The sequence below is a fragment of the Lepidochelys kempii genome, chromosome 1 (assembly GCF_965140265.1).
Source record: "Lepidochelys kempii isolate rLepKem1 chromosome 1, rLepKem1.hap2, whole genome shotgun sequence".
Lineage (NCBI taxonomy): Eukaryota > Metazoa > Chordata > Testudines > Cheloniidae > Lepidochelys > Lepidochelys kempii.
The window spans coordinates 44,180,049-44,202,743 of record NC_133256.1 but is presented as its reverse complement, the minus strand read 5'-3'; the positions used below and the strand labels follow the sequence as shown (position 1 = coordinate 44,202,743).

Genomic DNA, 22,695 nt, shown 5'->3' with positions numbered 1-22,695 from the left:
GATTTAGAAAAGATTTTTCCTCTTCTACAGAGCTGCACACACTGTATTTTCTCTGAAGAATCACAGACACACAAAAATTACACTGACAAATTTTGCAAAAGCTCCATAAAATGACTTCGAAATTTCCTCAACCCACTGCAAGAACTGAGGCAATGACTGCAAACTTTCAAATATAGATAGAAAAGGAAAACTGTCCCCCAGTCCCATTTCCTTTATCAGTTAAAATCAAAAGGTTGCAATTTTCTGTCAGCGAGGGGTGAAGGCCAGGATCCCCTTCTCTTCCTTTTTTATGTATTTATTTAGTAAAACAGTTGGTCATTTCTAAACACTAAGGCCTGATCTACAGGACCCAGCCAGGTTGCTGTCAGTCGCCTTGCAACAGCCTGCGTCGTGCGTGCGTCTGCCCCAACACGTGCCTGCTTCCCGCCCAGTGCAGTCCCTCTCAGCGCCAGCAGGGGCGCCCACACAGCGGCACAAAGCTACAGCGCAGCGGCGGCCGGAGAGAGGTTCCCAAGATGCATCACGCGCGCGCGAACCCAGTAACCCCGGCGTCACGCCCGGGACCCCCAGACGAAGTAACAGGCTGCAGCGCCCAGTGTCCCCGCAGCAAAGGCCGTTGCCCCCCCGCCCCACCCCCCCTGTTCTCAGCAGACACCCCGGCTCTTCGCACAACCCCGCCGCGCGCCCCCCGCGCGGGCACAGGCCGCCCTCGGCCTCCCGAGCTCGCTCAGCTCCGCCCCGCCCCGCCGGGCGCCGCCCGCCCCGCGTCAGCCGCTGCCGGATCCCCCGGCCCCAGCAGGTAAGCGCCGCCGCAGCGCGCCTCTCGGCCCGGCCGCCTGCCCAGCCGCGGGGCCTCGGAGCCCGGCCGGGCGGGGGTGGCGGGGCCGCGGTGTGGGAGGGGCCGAAGGGAGGCGCTGAGGTGCTGGCACCGCGTCCCGGGCCTGCCAGGGGGAGAGGGAGCCCCGGAGAGCGACACTGCCCGCCACCCCGGGAGTGCCCCTCCGGACACTCACCCGGTACCCCTCCCAGTATACGTACCCCCCTCCAGTACCCCCCAATGCCCCTCCCAGTACACCCACTCCTCCAGCCCCCCCCCGGTACCCCTCCCAGGATACGTACCCCCCTCCAGTACCCCCCAATGCCCCTCCCAGTACACCCACTCCTCCAGCCCCCCCCCCGGTACCCCTCCCAGGATACGTACCCCCCTCCAGTACCCCCCAATGCCCCTCCCAGTACACCCACTCCTCCAGCCCCCCCCCGGTACCCCTCCCAGGATACGTACCCCCCTCCAGTACCCCCCAATGCCCCTCCCAGTACACCCACTCCTCCAGCCCCCCCCCGGTACCCCTCCCAGGATACGTACCCCCCTCCAGTACCCCCCAATGCCCCTCCCAGTACACCCACTCCTCCAGCCCCCCCCCGGTACCCCTCCCAGTATACGTACCCCCCTCCAGTACCCCCCAATGCCCCTCCCAGTACACCCACTCCTCCAGCCCCCCCCCGGTACCCCTCCCAGTATACGTACCCCCCTCCAGTACCCCCCAATGCCCCTCCCAGTACACCCACTCCTCCAGCCCCCCCCCGGTACCCCTCCCAGTATACGTACCCCCCTCCAGTACCCCCCAATGCCCCTCCCAGTACACCCACTCCTCCAGCCCCCCCCCCGGTACCCCTCCCAGGATACGTACCCCCCTCCAGTACCCCCCAATGCCCCTCCCAGTACACCCACTCCTCCAGCCCCCCCCCGGTACCCCTCCCAGGATACGTACCCCCCTCCAGTACCCCCCAATGCCCCTCCCAGTACACCCACTCCTCCAGCCCCCCCCCCGGTACCCCTCCCAGGATACGTACCCCCCTCCAGTACCCCCCAATGCCCCTCCCAGTACACCCACTCCTCCAGCCCCCCCCCGGTACCCCTCCCAGGATACGTACCCCCCTCCAGTACCCCCCAATGCCCCTCCCAGTACACCCACTCCTCCAGCCCCCCCCCCGCTACCCCTCCCAGTATACGTACCCCCCTCCAGTACCCCCCAATGCCCCTCCCAGTACACCCACTCCTCCAGCCCCCCCCCCCCCGGACACTCACCCGGTACCCCTCCCAGTATACGTACCCCCCTCCAGTACCCCCCAATGCCCCTCCCAGTACACCCACTCCTCCAGCCCCCCCCCGGTACCCCTCCCAGTATACGTACCCCCCTCCAGTACCCCCCAATGCCCCTCCCAGTACACCCACTCCTCCAGCCCCCCCCCGGTACCCCTCCCAGTATACGTACCCCCCTCCAGTACCCCCCAATGCCCCTCCCAGTACACCCACTCCTCCAGCCCCCCCCCCGGTACCCCTCCCAGGATACGTACCCCCCTCCAGTACCCCCCAATGCCCCTCCCAGTACACCCACTCCTCCAGCCCCCCCCCCGGTACCCCTCCCAGGATACGTACCCCCCTCCAGTACCCCCCAATGCCCCTCCCAGTACACCCACTCCTCCAGCCCCCCCCCCGGTACCCCTCCCAGGATACGTACCCCCCTCCAGTACCCCCCAATGCCCCTCCCAGTACACCCACTCCTCCAGCCCCCCCCCGGTACCCCTCCCAGGATACGTACCCCCCTCCAGTACCCCCCAATGCCCCTCCCAGTACACCCACTCCTCCAGCCCCCCCCCCGCTACCCCTCCCAGTATACGTACCCCCCTCCAGTACCCCCCAATGCCCCTCCCAGTACACCCACTCCTCCAGCCCCCCCCCCCCCGGACACTCACCCGGTACCCCTCCCAGTATACGTACCCCCCTCCAGTACCCCCCAATGCCCCTCCCAGTACACCCACTCCTCCAGCCCCCCCGTACCCCTCCCAGTATATGTACCCCCCTCCAGTACCCCCCAATGCCCCTCCCAGTACACCCACTCCTCCAGCCCCCCCCCGGACACTCACCCGGTACCCCTCCCAGTATACGTACCCCCCTCCAGTACCCCCCAATGCCCCTCCCAGTACACCCACTCCTCCAGCCCCCCCCCGGACACTCACCTGGTACCCCTCCCAGTATACGTACCCCCCTCCAGTACCCCCCAATGCCCCTCCCAGTACACCCACTCCTCCAGCCCCCCCCCCGGACACTCACCCGGTACCCCTCCCAGTATACGTACCCCCCTCCAGTACCCCCCAATGCCCCTCCCAGTACACCCACTCCTCCAGCCCCCCCCCCCGGACACTCACCCGCTACCCCTCCCAGTATACGTACCCCCCTCCAGTACCCCCCTCCAGTACCCCCCAATGCCCCTCCCAGTACACCCACTCCTCCAGCCCCCCCCCCGGACACTCACCCGGTACCCCTCCCAGTATACGTACCCCCCTCCAGTACCCCCCAATGCCCCTCCCAGTACACCCACTCCTCCAGCCCCCCCCCCGGACACTCACCCGGTACCCCTCCCAGTATACGTACCCCCCTCCAGTACCCCCCAATGCCCCTCCCAGTACACCCACTCCTCCAGCCCGCCCCCCGGACACTCACCCGGTACCCCTCCCAGGATACGTACCCCCCTCCAGTACCCCCCAATGCTCCTCCCAGTACACCCACTCCTCCAGCCCCCCCCCCCCCGGACACTCACCCGGTACCCCTCCCAGGATACGTACCCCCCTCCAGTACCCCCCAATGCCCCTCCCAGTACACCCACTCCTCCAGCCCCCCCCCCCGGACACTCACCCGGTACCCCTCCCAGGATACGTACCCCCCTATGCCCCTCCCAGTACACCCACTCCTCCAGCCCCCCCCCCGGTTCCTTTCCCAGTACATGTACACCCCCAAATGCCCCTCCGAGTACACACAGTCCTCCAGCACCCCTCAGGTACCCTCTCCCAGTACCCCCCAGATACTCCTCCAAGTACACACGCTTCTCCAGCACCTCCTGGTACCCCCTCCTGCACCCCCCAAATACTCCCTCCAGAAAACACACACTCCTCCAGCACCTCCAAATATATCCTCCCAGTATACATCCCCAGCACTTCCCGAAAATACCCGCTCCCAGCACACACACCCATCCCAACACCCCCAAATACCTCTTCCCAGTACACACATCCCTCCCAGCACCATGCCCTATACCCCCAAGATACCCCTTTAAAGTACACACACTCTTCACAGCACCCTTCCTAAATACCCCCTCCCAGCACATGCCCCCAAAATACCCTCTCTTGGGTAGATAAAAATGAATTAAAAACATCAGATTTTTTTATTTAAATTGGATTTATTTTGTTGTTTAAATTATAAGATTTTCTTTAAAAAATGAAACTTAAAAATATCTGAATTTAATACAAATTATGGTAAAGCCTAAACTTATTATAATCTCTTAAAACATTTAAAGAAAAAATAAATATGCTGAACCTATGAGCGTCCATCAAAACTTGGAGTTAAAGTCTGCTTTTCTTGATAAAGAAAGAATTGGGGAAAACCTCTAACTTCTGAGATCAAGCTTTATAAATATGGCAAAATAGTTCAAGTACTATATTAACGGCTTGTTTTGTTTAATAAAAATACATTTTGTGTGCTATTTCCTCTGTTTAATTAAATTTGTTACCATCCTAATGCAGCTTGACAAGTCATGAGCAAAAAGTTAATTATCTAGTAAATAAGCAATATATTATTCACTATTCTCTAACATACTAAAACTGTACAATCAATAAGAATCTGAAAACATTAAATGAAATAATTGCTTAAGTACATGTATATATAGTGTACTCTACTAGATAGCAAAAAAAGTACCAAATCTAATATAAAGGCTCTAATTAGTTGTAAATCAGTATATTTTTATGATTATATCAACCAATGAGACTGTACTTTTCTTTAGAAAAGAACTGAAGTATAAGTGGAAAAGTTGATTAAAATCAATAATTTAAATCAGTGCACCCTGACTCCCTCTCCCACCACCGGCCTGCAGGTACATCCCAAATACTCCCTCCCACACCATCTCTAAAATATTCCTTCCCAGCACACACACACGCACCCAAAATACCTCTTCCCAGTGCACTTGTGCACAGAAAAAAATAAATCTCCCTGCTCATGTGCATGCACACTCTCACACAGCAAAGTACCTCATCCCAGCACTCAGCAAAACACCTCCCTCTCAGCATGCACTTGTATCCCATCAACATACACACACAGCAACATACCCTCCCCAGACACTGTAAAACTCATAATAAAATACCTTCTCCCTGCTGTGCATGGTCCTTCCCAGAGATTGTAACACACACACAGCAAAATATGCAACCACACCAGAAACATAAGCAGCAAAATCCATTGATGTAAAAGATACTTTTCTCTCCCCCAGCAAATGGGGGCTGTGGGAGGGTTGTGGGCAGATATGGCATTTAAAAAGTTTGAAATGATATGTATGTTTGGGGTAGCAGGAGTTTCATTTTTCTGATCAGTAATTAACAGTGAAGTAATACAAGGTTCTTTGGGATGGAGGATACATTTTGGTTTTGAGCATGTGACATTCTTTATAATCAGGTACACTAGATGAAAGGCAATGTGGTGCAGTGGGTAGGGGACAGGACTGGGGACTCAGGTTCTAATCCTGGTTCTGCCACTGACTTGCTGTGTGACCTTGGGCAAGTCAGTGAATCTCTGTTTCCCGTTTGACCCTTCTCTGTTGTCTATTCAGAGTGAAAGCTCTTGAGCATAGGGACTGCCTCTTACTAAGTGCTTAATCAGCTAACACAATAGGCTCCCCATCATAGTAAGAGACACAGTCATCTCAAAACTTGTACCAACCATAGGCCCTGATTCGGCACACACCGTTGGTATGTCTACACTGTAGTGTAAGCCCAGGGTTTAAACTCAGGCTCAAACCTAACCCCCTTCTATCTACACACTGCCACAGGGGCTGCCAACTCCGGCTGGCAGGGCTTGGGCTGTTGCATTGCTGTGTAGACTTATTTCTAGGCCCACCTTCCAGCCCAAACCTGGAAGTCTGTTCTGCAGTGAAACAGCCCTGCAGCCTGAGTCAGCTGGCATAAGCCAGCTGTAGGTTTTTCTTTACTGTATAGACCTACCCTGAGCCTGAGTCAAGCCAGGACCCAGGGTTCAACTCTATTGCTTTACTGCAGTGGTTCCCAAACTTGTTCTGCCACTTGTGCAGGGAAAGCCCCTGGTGGGCTGGGCCGGTTTGTTTACCTGCCGCGACCACAGGTTCGGCCAGTTGCGGCTCCCAGTGGCTGTGGTTCATTGCTCCAGGCCAATGGGAACTGCTGGAAGCAGCGCGGGCCAAGGGATGTACTGGCCGCCGCTTCCAGCAGCTCCCATTGGCCTGGAGCAGTGAGCCGTGGCCACTGGGAGCCACGATCAGCTGAACCTATGGATGCGGCAGGTAAACACACCGGCCTGGCCCATCAGGGGTTTTCCCTGCACAAGTGGCGGAACTAGTTTGGGAACCACTGCTTTACTGTGTAGATGTAGCCCCACAGGGCTCATGCTCTGCCAGTCCACCAAATGTATCCCATAAGCTGGTTTTTCTTGTCCTCTGTACAGTCAAGTTTTCCCTCACTGGGCTAGAGGGGCTACTTTTTGGGAGGGTGCTATAGGATATGGGTGGTTGCACTCAGGCCCACATGGTGCACTTTAGATGCTGGAGCCCAGATTTGGACCCAAGCTACAACGCATAACCTGGGGCTACACATGCGTAGGCTCCCTATACAATACATGTGGAGAGAAAGGGGCCTGAGAGTGGGATCCACAAAAGCCAGTATGCTAAGCAGGGAGCAGCCTAAACCAGGCAATAGGAGACATCAAGGACAAGAGTGTGTTGTAAGCCCTGCCCTCTTGCAGACTTCAGCACCTATCTCTGCTTACTATCCACAGCCTGGAACCTCTGTCATGGAGTAATGTGGTTTAGGATATGTTTACACTACAATGTAAGTACAGGATTAGCAGACCATGAGTTTGTTAACCTAGGGCTTGAGCCTCTACATTCATTTGTCACCTCAGGTTAGGAATTGTTGAACCTTAGGTTCCAACCTGGGGTTTCCGGCATCTACACTACATTATGTGGGCCCAACTCCAACCAACCATATCTCAGACTTCCTAGCGCCCTCCCGAAATGTGGCCGCTCTAGCCCTTTGTTCATGGTGCGGTGTGGGAAAACTTGACTGTCCACCAAACTTGACTGTTCAGAGGACAAAGAAAGTTGGCCCATAGGATACTTTTGGCAGACTTCCAGAGCATGCATCTACTAGGACTGTGTCTATACTGCAAAGCAAAAGGGTTTGAATCCAGAGTCCCAGCTTGACTCAGGCTCAGACCCTTCACCCTGGTGGGGTCCTGGGAGCCTGGGTCTGAGCCCTCTGTTAGTGCAATTTGTGTAGACAGAAGGGGGTTAGGCTTGAGCCTGGGCTAACACTGCAGCGTAGACATACTCTATGAAATACTGCTCCATTCCATATGTCTGTAGCAAACTCTTACCTTACCTTCCTCTCCCCAGTCTGCCTGCTTCACAAACATCACCTTGGACAGAAAAAAGCATTTAAACAGCTATGGTTGGATAGCCATTGTAAAATGCACTCTCCCCACACCCCTTGGTTTCTTGGCTGAGTGCATTCTCTATGTAAGCTCTTTAAATGCCTTTGGAGGAGTAGGGAGAAACATCAAGATATTGTCCTAACTCACTACTCTGAAACCAGTAAAGACTGTGGACACTTTTAAACACTATCAATAGCAAATCTTTATTTTCAACTTCTGTCAAAATAATATAGCTTGACAAGTTAAACCACTAATATAGATGCAGCTGTGCTCTAATATTACTGCATATTTGTCTGAACTTAGATGATAGAGCTTTCTAGTTTAGTTACTGAAATGACAATAGGACTTAGCCCATATCACAGCAAAACTGCCAAGTATTCTCCTTTGATTACTTATATGGGATTAAGTTGGGGTAGCTCATATTTTGAGGAAAATAAACTATTATTTTGAGTCAGTGATGTAAGAAATAGGTTGTATTTAGGACAGTTATATATAACTATATTTTATAAAGGACAGTTTCAACCCTGGGATAAATGTGTGCTCCTCTCTATGGGCTGACTACAGGTATGGTAAAGGTCAGGTTTTAACTGCATCTTCAAAGATTCTGCATGGAAGTCTCATTCTTTTAAGTTCCAAGCCTCCTATAAGCCTCAGAGACATGAGCTTCTAAGGACTTTGCAGAGATATGATGCATAAACCTCAGCTTCTCTTGGGTGTCTTGGTGGACCTGAGGCAGTGTAGTATAAGTGAAAGAAAATATTCTCATCAGGCAGGGTGCCAGCAGCACCAGGAGGGAGGTACTGTCTGATTTTCCATCCAACTTTCTTCATTTGTGCATGTAACTTCAAATGCTGAGACTTGTATTTAAAAACCAAACCTCTGGCCTATGGCAAACTATCTGGTCTTACAATGGTAAATCAGCTAGCTCACAGAACTCTTTGGGATTCTTTAAAGTAAGTTTAGACCCTACATTTTAAAATATTGGAAAAAACCTCCATTTAATATGACCCTTCAGAAGCTTGAAATGGTTTCCCTGCCAAACCTTCTTTCTCTATTGCATGAACACTTTTACTGTAGGGTCGCTGATGACTGTGCACCTTGCGTCTTACTAAATCAAAAAATACATGACTTTGCAAACAAATTAAAGGATAGTTTAAAGAATTAGGGCTGCCAACCTTGACTTAGGTCTTTCTAACTAATGACTAGAAGTTTGTTTTTTTTCTTTTTTCCCCCACTTTCTCAGAATGGCTTCCCTTTGTCTAAGGAAATTAATACATCAAGCCACAAGGAATGAAACTAGTTGCATAAATAAATACTTTGACATTCCTTTGATGCAAACTATGCAAAAGACGACATTCTCTCAAGCATTGATGGTGATGGCTGGTGCTAAAAGGAGACTTATGTTTGTACCTACAAAATCATTTTGTACAACTGGAGAAGCTGAAAAGAAATCAGAAGGAAAGAAAAAAACCCCAAATGCCCAAAAAACATTTGGAAGCATTGGGAGGAAAATTCCTCAGCGGATCCTTCATGTAATTAGCGAAAATGGGGACAGCTTAGGAAATATGCACAGAGGAGATGTGATTCGACTCATGAATGATCGTGATCTGAAGCTTGTTCCACTGCGTGAAAATGAAGAGCCTCCAGTGTACAGACTAATGACTGGGAAGCAGATTCATGAAGAGCAGCTCAAACGTAGAGAGAAGCAAAAAGCAAGTTCAAAAGCTGGTAGGTGTCTTGTTAATATTAAACACTTTGAAAACTGCTGTATCAGAAGGAGTGACAGTAGATCAAATCCTGTTTGTTACATCAATGTAAATCAAGAGTACTGTCATCATGGTCAGTGTTATTTTGGATTTGCATGCTGAAAAAGCAAAAATTGGTTTAGTCTTGTTAATGCAGAAAACCATTCTATTATGCTCTCAATTTATATTTTGGCTTCTGGTACTAAGTACTTATATAAATGAATGACCTAGATTCTGGTACCATGGCATTCATATTGAATTTTTGTTTTTAAATAATTAATTTTTATTAATGCAAACTTCATAAATGACATACGGCTTTTGCAACTGAATATGCCATATCTATAAGAAGCATACTTTTGCCACTGACAGTCACAAAACATTGCTCAACATAAAGGAGAGAAAATCTGGAAGCCTTGGCAACAATGTATTTACAGTGTTCCAAATGGACCTTTCCACTTTTTTATATATAAAATAACCAAAATTATTCAATTTCTCCTCATAAATCATTCTGTACCTGTAATTTAAATTATTGGGTTAATAACTTGGCAAGATGGAGCACTTAGAGAAGGTGTTTGTATATAGTGATGTCTGACTGTCTTATGTTATCCTCATGCAAACAAAGAAACTGTTCATACTTCTTGAAGTTTTCTGCTAGTTATTACTGATTTGAGGCAAGTGAGCTACAGCAGTAGCCCCACTGTAAGAGTTTTGGTTAGCTCTTGTTAAAACACCTACAAAAAAGAAGTTTGTAACAATGGATATTTAAGAGCATGCGCAGAGGGTGGGAGGAGAATGAGTTGTGTTTATGCTATTACAAGGACTTCTTATCTGTAACAGAATTCAAGGCTGTGAGATCTTTTGAAACAGAACCGGAGATGGAGTGGAGGGGGATGACTTAATTTTTAAAAGTTTTCCCGCTTAACTATACAATGGGAAAACACTTTGCTTTTTTAAATATAAAAAGGTTAATTAGGAATTCATACATTTCATGGCAGGTACACCTTGGAACAGCCTTATTTAAGTACTTGAGTTGTACTCAGCCTTATCTGAGACAGACCTTGACCAAACCTGGTTAGTCTGAAAAACAGGGACTAAGTGACTAGAAATGGTAACTTTAAGATTGTAATCCTTTCCCCCAAAACCCTCTAATTTAATATTGGTTAATGGTTATGAGCCTTATGGAAAAGAGAGCTCTTTAAGAGGGATGTTGAAGGACGAAAGGCCTGCCATAATGGTAGAGGGAAGATGTTCCAAGCACAAGGAGCAGCATAGGAGGAGACAGCCTGGTAATGAGCAAGATAGGAGGACATAAGGTATTGTGGAGTGGTGCAAAAAGAATGATAAACTGGTAAGACAGGGAACCCTTAATGAAGTAGGCAAGATGGGTTCTTTAGAATGAAGACACTTGTCTGACATCTGATCTGTACTTTTCTCCCCTCTGTCCCTACCCCCACCTCCAAAAAACAAAATAATAAAACTCCCAGTAGCCTCAGTACGTTAGAACACTACAAAAATTAATTTGAAGCCTATATATTATTGGTTATATTTTAACAGGGCCTGTTCAGCTGAAGGAGTTAACTTTTTCTGCAGCTATTGCAAAACATGACTTAGAGACCAAAATTAGACAGATTCAGCAGTGGATTGATAAGAAGCATCATGTCAGAATTTCTGTACAGCAACGAAATGTTGCAGATGGACCAGAAAAGATGGTAAGCTATAGTAAGGTTTTTTTAAAATGTCTGATCAGCCAAGTGTATTAAATAAGGTGACCAGTGCTAAGTATTTCCAGGAATAATACTGCTTTCTTCCTTTGATAGTATACCTCTTATTAGTAAAAAAGTAATGGTTGTGACATTAGTACAGAGGGCAAAACCTGCTTCCTTTTAAGTGAAGCTATTTCCATTTATCAGGCACCACTCTTCAAGACTAATGGTCTCTTCACAGAGATAGTTTGAACAATGCAATTACACAAGTAAATCTCACACTGTTGTCTAGAAATGTTAATGCTGCATTATTCTACTGCATAGTTGGTGTAGAGTAAGACAATCTGGAAGTTGAAGCTAAAGAAATTCAGAGTGTAAATTAAGTTTAGCTGTTTAAGAATGAGAGTAGTTAACTGTTGGAACAATTTAGCAAGGATTATGGTGGATTCTTCCTCACTGGCAGTTTGTTAAAGGAAGAGTGGATTTTTTTAAAGAGATGGTATAGTTCAAAAGGAATTACTATGGGGAAGTTTTATGTCCTTTGTTCTACAGAAGGTTAGGCTAGATGATCAAAATAATCCCTTCTGGCCTTGGAATCTGACTCCCTTCCACAAATATGCATGAAAGCTAGCTTATTGTACTTGACCACCTTGCTGACAAATGCAAAGCATCCAGCTTCTGCCTCCTCACTCCTAGTGGAGTACCTTCTTTATCAATGCCGTTTACCGGAGAGTCAATGGGTGGCTTCTAGGGTATGCTTTTTTTTCAGTACACTTTATTTTGCAGTGACTTACCTCTGATCATGGTGAATCTATTTGCTAATTTAGGAGAACAGTCCTTAATGGCTCCCTGAGATGCAATTCTTGTGTGTAAATATTAATGATTTATTTTAAAAGGGGAACAAAATTTTATTGATACAAATTTAATAAAGGGCTTTTTGCATGTAAGAGTGAGAAGAATAGGGCTCCCCCTACTCATGCAGGTACAAAACAGTATCTTGCATGACAATTCAGTCATTACAAATTAGTTTAAGACTGACTTTCAGACTAAAGAAAGTCACTGTCCCTACCCCTGACGGGTTCTCTACTACTGATATTTTATAACTTATTTTATAAATGTTTCCTTCACTCAGTCACTAGTTGAGTCTACAGCTGCAACTGTATGGCTAACCTTTTCTATTAAAGGAGTTCATGGTCACAGTATGCTTATAATTTCACTTAAGAATCAAGTGGAAAGATAATATGGCTATAAAGGAGAAGGTGCTTACTGGAACTTTACCACTGAAAACAGACAGCTTTCTAAAATGGAGAGATTGGGTAGTGGCTCCAGCACTTTAAAAGCCTCACGTTCTGTGGTAATGAGTAGAGTAAAAGAGAACTAGGACAAGACATAAGTGATTAGCTCTGCTTTGGACCATGAGTGCAGCACAGAGATAATGGGGTATCAGATTAACTGTAAGAAACCTCCACAGAGGTAGAGCAGACTTAACATTTTAATCTCTTCACTTATTCTGAAGAATTACTAGGAGCTGCCTGCTTAAGTCCAATTGTTAATATAATCAAATTTTTATTTTCCTTGTTTTCAGCTGGCTCTCTTTGATCAGATTGTTGCGACTATGCCTGAGAAAGCTACTTACCTATCCCAGCCAAGAGTAGTTAAAGAAGGAAAGAGTACATGTGTCTTGAGACACATGTCAGACAAAGAAGCTAGTGAGTACAGGAAAATGGAAAAAGAAAAACAGACAGACATTCTGAAGGAGGAGCATGGAAATGAAACTAAGTCAAGTGAACTGCAGTGATTTTAACCACCTGGAGTGACTACAAAACAAAATATTCAGTTTTCTACATAAGACATTATGAACTGACCCATGTGATAATAAAGCAAATTGTCAATTCTCACTGAAGTTGTCCCCAGAAGTCTCTAGTGCAGTGTCAGTGTTTCAACAGTTGGTAACTCATTTTCTGCAGGTTTATTCAGAGCCTTATTTTCTGTTGCCGCTTTAACCTTTCGTCGCTGTGCTTCAGGAGGAATATATCCACTCAAACGAGAGGCCAGACTTCGTTTAGGACGAGTTTGTTTTGCCTTATAAGAGATTCACAGTACAGAATTAGCAGCCTTCCTACTTTATAGATTAAAAAATCCTGATAATTGGAACACTCAAAATTAATCTTTGCCCTCCTTTACAGTATTTAAATTCAGAAGTCTTCACAGTGCCTACATAAAATATAGTAGCTAGACTAGATTCCAATTTTAAAGACATTTTACGTAATTGTATGTGTGTAATTTACATTTTGCTCCTTGAAGTGAAAGGAAATGGCTCAGAGGTGTTTCCAGAAGTACTTGACTTACTTTTAAGTTCAGCTTTCCCTTGTCAGGATCATGTACAACAGCATGCCTTGCAAGACTTTGCTGCAATTGAGAAGAAAGTTATATTGACATGACCCAAGAGAGGATATTCTGGATTTTAAGGCAATCTACAATACCTACTTTCATTGCAAACACTTTTCCACAGCCAGCATAATCACAAAAAAATGGTTTTTTCTCCTCATGAAATGAAAGAATATGGCTCTGAAGATTAAACACAGTTGTGTAAGTTCTCCCACAACCTTCTCTTGGGCATCGACATACTTCTCTTTCTTCAGCATGTGTTTTCTGATGTTGTCTGAGGTAATCTTTGCGTTTGAATGTTTTAGAACATAAACCACAGATTACTGGCTCTAGGTGAAAAACAAGAACAGGGCAATTTACTCAAAAAAAATCCAAATGAAGGTTCTGACTTAAATAACTCAAATCCGTCCTTAGAATGAGAGTCTGCAATTCATATTCACTAACTGAAGGATTAAGTTAGTATTTGGGTTTTTATGCAATACCCTAGAGCACTGAACTTAAGTCACTGTAAAGAACTGTAAAAGCAAGTTTTACTGAGCTTACCTGCATGACTGTCCTTCAGATGTTTTAGATGTTCTGTCCATGTTTTCCCAACAAATGAACAGTTGTCTTTTTTGCATGCATATCCTATTAAACACATGGCTTAGGTTTAGAAAATACACTAAAAAGTGTTAATTTGCCAGAGAACAGTCAACTAAATGTTAGATACACATATATACCTGCTCAATACATGTCCAAGATAAGTGAAACAACGTCATTCTTAACTTCCAATGCTTGAATGGTTAAGGAAATGCGTCATCTGAGTGTGAGAGGTTTTTGAGCACTCTCCCCCCCCGCCCCCCATCTTCTTCCAGACTTCCTCTTACATGTCTTTCCCACAAAAAGAAAAGTTTCCACTTAACTGACTTTTTCAAAAAGGAAGAATTTTGAACAATTGGATAGAGTGACACTTTTCAATCTTAAAACTTTAAGTGGATGAATGATTTTTAACTAAGGCTAATGAATCCCTTTCCCACTTGGACATCACTGTAGACTCACACAGCCTAACAGGCAAAGGCAGCTGCTGAGATAGTGTACCAGGAGATTAACATCTCCCCTCCCCACCCCGTCAAAAAAAAGTGCTTTCATCACTGTCAGAGCAGGAAGAGAGCTGGACACAATGCAAGTCTCATGATTTTGGAGATTTTCCCTAACTTACTAAAAAGTCTGCAACTTCTTACTTTCATTTAGAAAAATGAAATTTGCTACCATGATACAGTTAACAGCAAGAGTCTGAAGTTGCCCCTCCTTTACTCAATTCCGTTTTCAAGGCAGGAAAATGGAATGCAACACAGGAGTTGTACACTTACCAGAAGATGTACAATTTAAGTTTCGATAACCATGCTAATGTAGCCACACTGTTTTCATGCTAAGTGCATAAGCTATATAGAGATCTGTTTTGTTAACATATACCTAAAATCCACAGCATGTGCAACATGGCTCAGTGTGTAAGGCTGCTAGAGTATGTTCGTGTTAACCCTTGCAGCCCTCAAATTAAGAGAATTAGCTAGGATACACAGATACAGCATCAATTACCTATATAGCATACTTCCAAGTTCATAGCAGCCAAGAGCCACTGGCTATTTGTCCTATGTGAAATGAGTAGTTCAGTCCAATTCTGAATTAAGATACCTCATTATGAAGTGGTATTGCGATTAGCTCCTTTGTTGGCAGTCAGCAGAGAGTGCAAGACCCAGACTATCCTCAGTTCTTAGATGGCTTCTCACTAAGAACTGAGATGGGGCAGAACAGCACATTTAGGCACTCACACTGTAAATCTGACTGGAACCAAATATTGGGCCTACAATACTTAAGCTATTGGAATTGTACCTAGATTTTGGGATTGTCATCCTCTTTCATTCTAGCAGTGTAAGCCACATACCAACCTTTGATTTGCCAAGACACGAGTTTGCATTAGGCATGATTAAATGAGGTTTAAGTCATTTGACGGAGGAGTTAAAACTGAGCACAACTGTATCTTAAATTAGGTACTTATATGGCCCCCATCACTGTATTATCTGAGTGCCTCAGGAGCAAATATATTCATTCTTAGCCTCCCTGTGAGGTAGGCAGGTACTATTATCACGATTTTACAGATGAGGAATAGAGTCACAGGCTAGGGCCCAGATTTTAAGAGATATTTAGGCACTTCTCTACTCAGCATTGCAAGGCACAAATGCCAGCCAATTAAGTCTCATTTTCAAAAGAGACAAGGCATATCTGCACTGCCCTGCAATTTGGGCTAAGGTGGTGTGAATAGCTGTGTGCACCAAAGCGCTGTAACTCCCCTGTATGGATGATGTGGGCATGAACTTAAAGTTCCTAAATTTGCATATGAGATTAAGTCTTGCTCTGAGTTCCATTAACTTTCAGCATGTACCTAAATCACTTTTGAAAATGAGGCAAACTGTTGTGTCATTTATACCTTGCAATGCTGAGCAGAGCAGAATCTTAGAGGTATGCAGGTGCCTAGTGCAATTTTCAGAAGTTGGGAGTTAGGCACATGGGCACTTTTCAAAAATCCCACATCTGCATTTTTAGGCCCCTTAATAACTGTAAGAATTGAGTCCTATGTGACTTGCCCAGGGTTACACAGGAAGCATGTGGCAGAACAGAGAACAGTATCCAGGTCTCCCAAGTCCTAAAATAGTGCCTTAACCACCAGACCATCACATCAAAATAATCTCAGAAGGAAGGAAAGCGTGCTCTGGGAAGGACCTACCTGAGCAGTATGACTAAAAACACTTGGAGCTATTCTGCCAAGCCTGTGAATGTTCTCACTTACATTAAAGGTGAAGTTACACACGGAATCCTGCAACACCCTATAATTACACCTCAGCCAGCTATCCAATTAGTCTGTGCTGTTTTGTGTCAATTTAGGCTATTTGGTTCATGAAGTGAGGGCCATGTCTAGATCTGGTTGTAGATCTCCAAGGCCCCAGGCTACACTGAAAAACAAGCTATTTTTGTGGTACTTCAGTGTGACTGAAGCAAGAGGGAGAACTAGATTACCTTCATGTATCTTCTCATGCCGTTTTAGTCTACTTGGAGTAGGAAAATGTTTTCCACATCCTTCATGACTACATCTAGGTGTTAAACACATTAAAAACAATCAAACAAGGCAAAACAAAGACACTAATGAGCCAAAAGCAATTAGAAGGGTGCAATCAAATGTATTTTTTCAAAAAAAGATTCTCTATATTTTTATAATAAAATAGAACACTACACAGTGCAGCTCTGATAAGCCTGATCCACTCAACAGCTGCAGCTTTATGTCTTAATTATGAAATATTTTCTACGTATATACAAGTTTCATCCCAGACTTTAAAAGCTTAGTTAAACCTCATGTCATCCCTGTGAGGTAGTTTCTCCTTCTGTAAAATGGGGATAGGTTAAATGATACATCCAAGGCAATGCAACAAGTCAATACCAGAGCTGGGGGTAGAGTGGGGAAAAACCAACAGGAATATGTCTCCTATTCTTATAATCTAGCCAGTGGACTATGCTGCCTCCTTCAGTTATGCTACATATAGTTAGAAGTAACAATGGAACTCATAAGGAAATTCCACCTATAAGAAATAGACCTAATTTTGCTTCCATCAATTAATACGGGTTTTGCTTTGCTAATGGAGACGTACAACTCCACAAAGGTAGTGCTTTTCAGTCGAACCAATTGTGTCCTTACACCTAACTCACTTTTGCTCACCACTCACCTGTGTTAATTAAGCAGCTACTCCCTGCTGGGGAAGCAGGCAGGGGAGCCAACGTGGTAAAGGAAAGTGCTATTCTACCTATGGATTACACTTTATATGTAAAATTTAAAGTATACAATTGGATGATGCTGTAACAAATCCAAAGCATTAAATGTGCAAAATATTTCCAGTTACAGAGCACAGGACTGTTGCTCAGAATAGCCTGACAAAGTGAAGGGATAGTTCAACACATGCGTGTGTATGTATGTCTGTAGAGCAGAAAGAAGTAAGCTGTTAAACCTGAAGTTAACCTAACAGCATCCCTTAAAAATAAAAAGGAAAGCATGTTTACATATAAAAAGTCCATAATCAATGCAGATTATTTGTATCCTGTATCATCCACCCACATTGAAGATCTCTTATCTTATTTCATTTAAATATTGTACATGGGAATATCTACAGTTTATTAAAATTATTCACCTACTTGAAAAAAGGTTCACTGGAGTGTTGACAATGATGAACTTTTAGCTGTTGATGTTTTCTAAAAGACTTGCTACAACCTTCAAAGTCACACTGTTTGGAAAATTAAGTTGGTTATGATTAGAGAGAGGCCAATATGATCCACAGGTTTTTGCTAATATTACAAATTCAGTACCAAATATGCAACTGTTTTATAACAACACTTGAACATGCACTCAGGATTGGAAATATTTGGTTAACTATGTTAAGTGGAGGCTGTTTAATGCTAAGCATATATTAGCAAGAGTTACTTACTACATACTGCTTTTGCTGATTTTTGTGCTTGCGTTCAACATGCTTCTTCAAGTTTGATTTTGTTGTAAATTTTTGATTACAACCATCAGCTGTGCACCTGCAAATAAATTATATTTTCTTAATACTGTATTCAGATAATCAGGAGAGTGAAGGGAAAGAACTAGAGCAACAAGTTTAATTCTTTATATACACGGAGTATTATCCTGCCATTTTATCTTTAAAATATAGATAAGTGACTCATTTAAGGCTACAGTGGAAATCCCAGTCAGAGCACAGAAATTAAAATTTAGCGGTTCCTGGCTCCCAGACCATCACATACCCACACCAATTCTTGGCAGTTTGTACTTAGCGCTAGAAAAGTTGGAGTGTTTAATAGTATTATGGTATTAAAAATTCCTGAAATCTTTTAATAAACGAACAGTCTTATCACTGTACAGTTTCTTTCATCCTGAAAGCTCCAAGAGATTTCAAACCATATAGAAGTCACTTCACCCACTGAAATGGAGCAATATGTGGTAGTTTAAACAGCCAACAGTAACACTACACATTTACACAAGCAACAGTGTTCTCTGTTTTATGTCTCATTTGAAAGAGGGGCCTTTCAGCAGCAGTGCTCCCTAGCTATGTTGGGACATTGGCTCACTTCTTAATTGACAGACAAAATACTAGCGGCTGAATCACCAACATCCTACCGAACCTGTTTCTCTTCGTATTCCAAGTTCTGTCCATGCCCAGTCCTGTTTAGCACAAAAGACCTGGCTGACCAAGTTAATATGGTTTTGCATTTTCAATTTGGTTCATTTGCAAAAAAAGGTAAAAGAATTACTTGATAAGTTTATTTACACAGTTGCTTCAGTGACCTCATTAAGAGTAAGGAATACATAGCTACATCCCCCCGTTCGCATTAGTAATAGAACTAGTTGGGAATTTTTTGACAAAATGATTTTGTTCAGAAAACGTCATTTTCGCTAAACCAAAACTTCCATGGGAATTTACCCGATTTGATTAAAAACTTTCCTTGGGAAGTGGGAGACCAAGGGTCAAGTCCCTGCTCTGAATCAGACAACAGTGTCTCATTCTGTTTTTTTGTGGTGGGGGGAGGGAACCAACTTTAAAACGTCTGTTTCATCTGCTTATGGAACAGGAAAGTTTATGAAAACTCAAAAATTCTCCTGGGACAGGAAAACAATTTTCCACCCAACTCTAGTTAGTCAGGCACATAAAATTTTGTACATGGCAATATGCATTTTTAATATATTACAAAACTAAAGGAGTGATTTCTGAAGATTTTAGTGGTATAGGAAAGTTTAAATGACAGTGTCATTTAAACATTGTTTCAGTTCTGGTCACATCTCATGAAAAGACTTCCACTAGAAGAGTCTGAAAAGGTTAATGCTAGTTATCTGAGAAAGGAGGCCAAAAAAAAAAAAAAAAGACACCCATAAGACAGTAAATGGAACATCAAAGGTAGTAAATCAGGCAGTCCTATTTACTTTCTCTCAACCTAAAAGCAAGGGGGCATCCAATGAAACAAAGGAAAATTTAAAACTGATCAAAGCAAAGAGAGGCCAAGAGCTTAGTAGGATTCCAGTAAAGGATTTGGTATTTGTCCTGAGAACATGCAAAGCTACCTTAGATTAGATAAACTAGAACCCTCAGGCATCATTGCACAAGCCAATCACTAACAACTTGGTGCTAGAAGGAAAGGGTATTCCATAAACATCTACTATGGATTCCCCCCACCCCACCATCCTCTGAAGCATCTGGTATGGGCCATTGCCAGATACAGGATACTAGGCTACATGGCCCACTAGTCTGAAGCAGCATGCCAGCTTATGTTGGTTTCCATGACACTGAAATCATATTAGTGTTATACTTTGTTTGGCTTTCCTGAATGTAAGTTTTCTATTTAAGTTTGTTTCTATAGGACAGTAGCTAATCATCTTTTCAGTGCCTGAAGGAAATGAGTGCAATACTTACTCAAATGGTTTTTCTCCACTGTGCGTAAGAAAGTGGCGGGTAAGATGGAAGTCTCTGGTGAAACCTTTACCACAACCATTATAATTGCAAACAAATGGTCTCTGACAGAAAGAAAGAGAGACAGACACACGCTGCTTAAAAATCATAAAAGTAAGTTATTTTAGGAGACTGATTTTCAGGAAAAGCTGCCCTTATATTAATGAAGCCAAGTGATTTTTTTTTTTTTTTAATATAAACATCACCGCATTTAAGAACCATGAGGAAAAAAAAAAATCAAAGCATACAGGGCACAGGTATAGTCAGTGTTAAATCATTAACGGTTACAGAAAATGTTTTAAAAAAATTCATTAATGTGCATAAATTTTTTCTTTAGAAAATTAAAGCATTTTATATCCTCAGGTTGCACACACAAACTGTTATGAGAACCCATTTAAAATATTTTCCTAGATAAAAAGAAGAGTCTCAAACTTTAATCTGGATTTTTTTTTTTAATTTAAGAAAATGCCAAAAATCTGTACCCACAAGCCTTTGAGTTTATTTCTAGAGTTCAGACAAGTTTCTTATAAGATGATTAATGTTTCAAAATTAGCACAGGGTGATCTTACAATAGTCTAACTGAAAGACAGAGAAAAATACTAATGCAGTTTTTGTTTACATTGTGTATTTGACAGCATTTTGAGTATAGTCAGTTTTACTAAAGTTAGTTTTCCTCTTTGTGTGTTTTTCCCCCCCACACAGCCACATGGGAAAGCACACACACTTAAAAAATAAATAAGAACAGGGAAGTTTGATGGTTAAGCCACAAAATTTGGTAGAAGGACAGACACCTGAAGGACCTGGATCTACTTTTAACTAGATTTCAAATAGATAGTGTCCTTTTAAATTGTTGGAGGCTATTAACACGGTACAATGCTTTCTATTTCTATAGATTCTTTCACCCAAGGAGCTTGAAGAATTATCAGAGGTTTTTAAAGCGCTGTGGAAATATGTTGCCAATCCTGCAATGGACTATGCAATCCCAGGGAGCCCCAAATGATTTCACTAGGGGAAAGGACAGGGGAGGGAGTCTGTTCAAAGTCAGTTGAAGGATCAGGGTCCAAGTGAAGCATACCACCACCTCACAGATGAGAAGACTAAAGCACAGAGAAGTTAAAGTGCAATGTGAGTGGGGGCTTTTTTAAAATTACAATTTTTTTAAAATCGATTTTCTGAGAGAACATCCTTTGTTATACCTGGATTTTTTTAAAAATCCTTTTAGTTTAAAAGGCAATTTAGTGTTTTGTGTGTTCTTCTGTTATGTTTAGAAAGGCATCACCAAACATGCTCAGTCACCCCCCCCCCCAATAATTCACACTCGTCTGTGACTTGGTTACTTCCAGTTTAAGTTCTGCTGCTACTATGAATGATAAACATCCTCTTGCAGAGCCTAGGGAAGGGTGTGCACCCTCAATAAAAGTGAAACCACCTTTGAGGTGTTGCCAAACCTTCAAAATAAAACGATGAGAAAAAACAAGGAATTGTTTTTATTATCTCTTTCAGTCACAGTAATCACAGCAGTTGCTTGTGACAACAGCAGACACCAGATTTTTCACGTGAAAATTGTGATTTCCAAATTGATACTGCCCAACAAAGTTATAAATGGTACCCAGGAGTCCCAGTGCCCATTTACAGAGCTGTGCTCAGTAAGTGCTGCATGCCTTGTGTATCACTTTCTCTGAGCAGTTTCCTGCTGAAATAAGTCACCGCCTTGAAGAGATGGCTCTGCTCCTGGCCCTAAAGTTTCTTGATATCCCCCAACTCTTGCCTTATGCCATTGCAGAATGCCCAGTTAGACCCTGCTGCCCCTCCCCAGGGCTATGTTACAGTGTGAGGCCTCAGGGGCATGGCCCCAGTGGGCAGCAAACCAGAGCTGGTTCATCTGGCAGGTCAGCCTGGATCCTCACCCTGCCCTGGCAGCGCAGCGGCTCCCACAGCTCTGGGATCTTGGAGTGAGAGACACTGAGTAACACAGCCCCCCCCCCCACCCGACCCGACCCGACCCGACCCGGGCTCCAGAGGGGGCCAGCTCGCCCCAGCCCCGCCCCCTCCCGCGCCAGCCCTGGCTCCGCCCACTTCCCGACCCCACCCCAGACGTGCCCCCCCCCCCCCGCGTGCCGGCCCCGCCCTCGCTCTCTCACCTCCCCCGTGTGCCGGCAGAGGTGCGCGTTCAGCCTCCAGGCCTTGCTGAACGTGGCCTCGCAGTCGGGGAAGGAGCAGATGAAGCGCTTGGCACAGTCCGCGGGGGGTCTCGCCTCCCCCACAAGGCCCCGCACAGGCAACCGCCGGCTCTGTACGCACTCGGCAGCCGCTCCCGCCGCAGCCTCCGCCTCGTCCCCGGCCATGCTGACACCACGTGATGCGCTCTTTTTCTTGGCGCCGCCCGGCGTCGTCTTCGTGTCCCCTCTCGGCGCCTATCTTCCGGCGGGCGCCCGCTTGACCTCTGTGCGCTGCCGTCGGATTGGCCCGTGCTACGCTGTGTGCGCGTGCGTACGAGGCGTGTCGGCCCGCGGGCGTCACGTGCTCCTGGGCGAGCGTCAGGACGCAGCCAGGAGGCGGTGATCCTTGGGATAAAAGAGTGTGCGCAGGCGCTGTAGCCTGTTGTGCGTCTCATCCTTGTGAGAGAGAGCGAGAGAGAGAGAGTGGTCGAGGCTAAAGGAAGGAGGCGGAGACTTGCTTTAGGGGCGCGGGCTGGGACCCTGGAGCTGTGGGTTCGAGTCCAGTCTCTACCCCTGAGCTGTTGTGTGCCCACCTGTCCATAGCCATTGGAGGAGGAAGGAAGTGGCCCTGGGCAGCCTGTGTAGAGGATCAACTGTGGCTCCTTCTGCGAACGCACT

General features: G+C 45.2%; 2 protein-coding genes across 3 annotated transcripts; one reads left to right on the top strand and one right to left on the bottom strand.

The window, feature by feature from the left end:
* Nucleotides 1-510: 510 nt before the first annotated feature.
* On the top strand, nucleotides 511-16,550 carry MTIF3 (mitochondrial translational initiation factor 3). The gene is made up of 4 exons (XM_073340554.1): nucleotides 511-799; nucleotides 8,745-9,229; nucleotides 10,801-10,955; nucleotides 12,535-16,550. The coding sequence occupies exons 1-4, from the start codon at nucleotides 516-518 to the stop codon at nucleotides 12,745-12,747; spliced, it is 1,137 nt and encodes a 378-aa protein (XP_073196655.1). The 5' UTR covers nucleotides 511-515; the 3' UTR covers nucleotides 12,748-16,550.
* Nucleotides 8,220-22,377, bottom strand: GTF3A (general transcription factor IIIA). 2 transcript variants are annotated; one of them, XR_012158453.1, is made up of 10 exons: nucleotides 22,000-22,377; nucleotides 19,823-19,923; nucleotides 17,843-17,939; nucleotides 17,553-17,641; nucleotides 16,389-16,462; nucleotides 13,881-13,964; nucleotides 13,437-13,666; nucleotides 13,299-13,358; nucleotides 12,815-13,031; nucleotides 8,220-9,365 (listed from the first exon to the last, which is right to left on the bottom strand). XR_012158453.1 is itself a non-coding variant. In XM_073340565.1 (9 exons), exons 1-9 carry the CDS (start codon nucleotides 22,201-22,203, stop codon nucleotides 12,870-12,872), a joined length of 1,101 nt encoding a protein of 366 aa, XP_073196666.1. In that variant the 5' UTR covers nucleotides 22,204-22,377; the 3' UTR covers nucleotides 8,220-12,869. The 2 variants fall into 2 exon arrangements, 1 of the variants encoding a protein (XP_073196666.1); XM_073340565.1 differs by having other exon boundaries at nucleotides 8,220-13,031.
* Nucleotides 22,378-22,695: the final 318 nt, after the last annotated feature.

Excerpts from the sequence above, each read along its gene's own strand:
- MTIF3 (XM_073340554.1), top strand. The coding sequence starts at position 516 with ATGCATCACGCGCGCGCGAACCCAGTAACCCCGGCGTCACGCCCGGGA. Across the intron at positions 800-8,744 it reads GGATCCCCCGGCCCCAGCAG|AATGGCTTCCCTTTGTCTAA; the intron begins GTAAGCGCCGCC and ends CCACTTTCTCAG. Across the intron at positions 10,956-12,534 it reads CAGATGGACCAGAAAAGATG|CTGGCTCTCTTTGATCAGAT; the intron begins GTAAGCTATAGT and ends CCTTGTTTTCAG.
- GTF3A (XM_073340565.1), bottom strand. The coding sequence starts at position 22,203 with ATGGCCGGGGACGAGGCGGAGGCTGCGGCGGGAGCGGCTGCCGAGTGC. Across the intron at positions 19,924-21,999 it reads TCTGCCGGCACACGGGGGAG|AGACCATTTGTTTGCAATTA; the intron begins GTGAGAGAGCGA and ends TCTTTCTGTCAG. Across the intron at positions 16,463-17,552 it reads TCCAGTGAACCTTTTTTCAA|ATGTAGTCATGAAGGATGTG; the intron begins GTAGGTGAATAA and ends TTTAACACCTAG.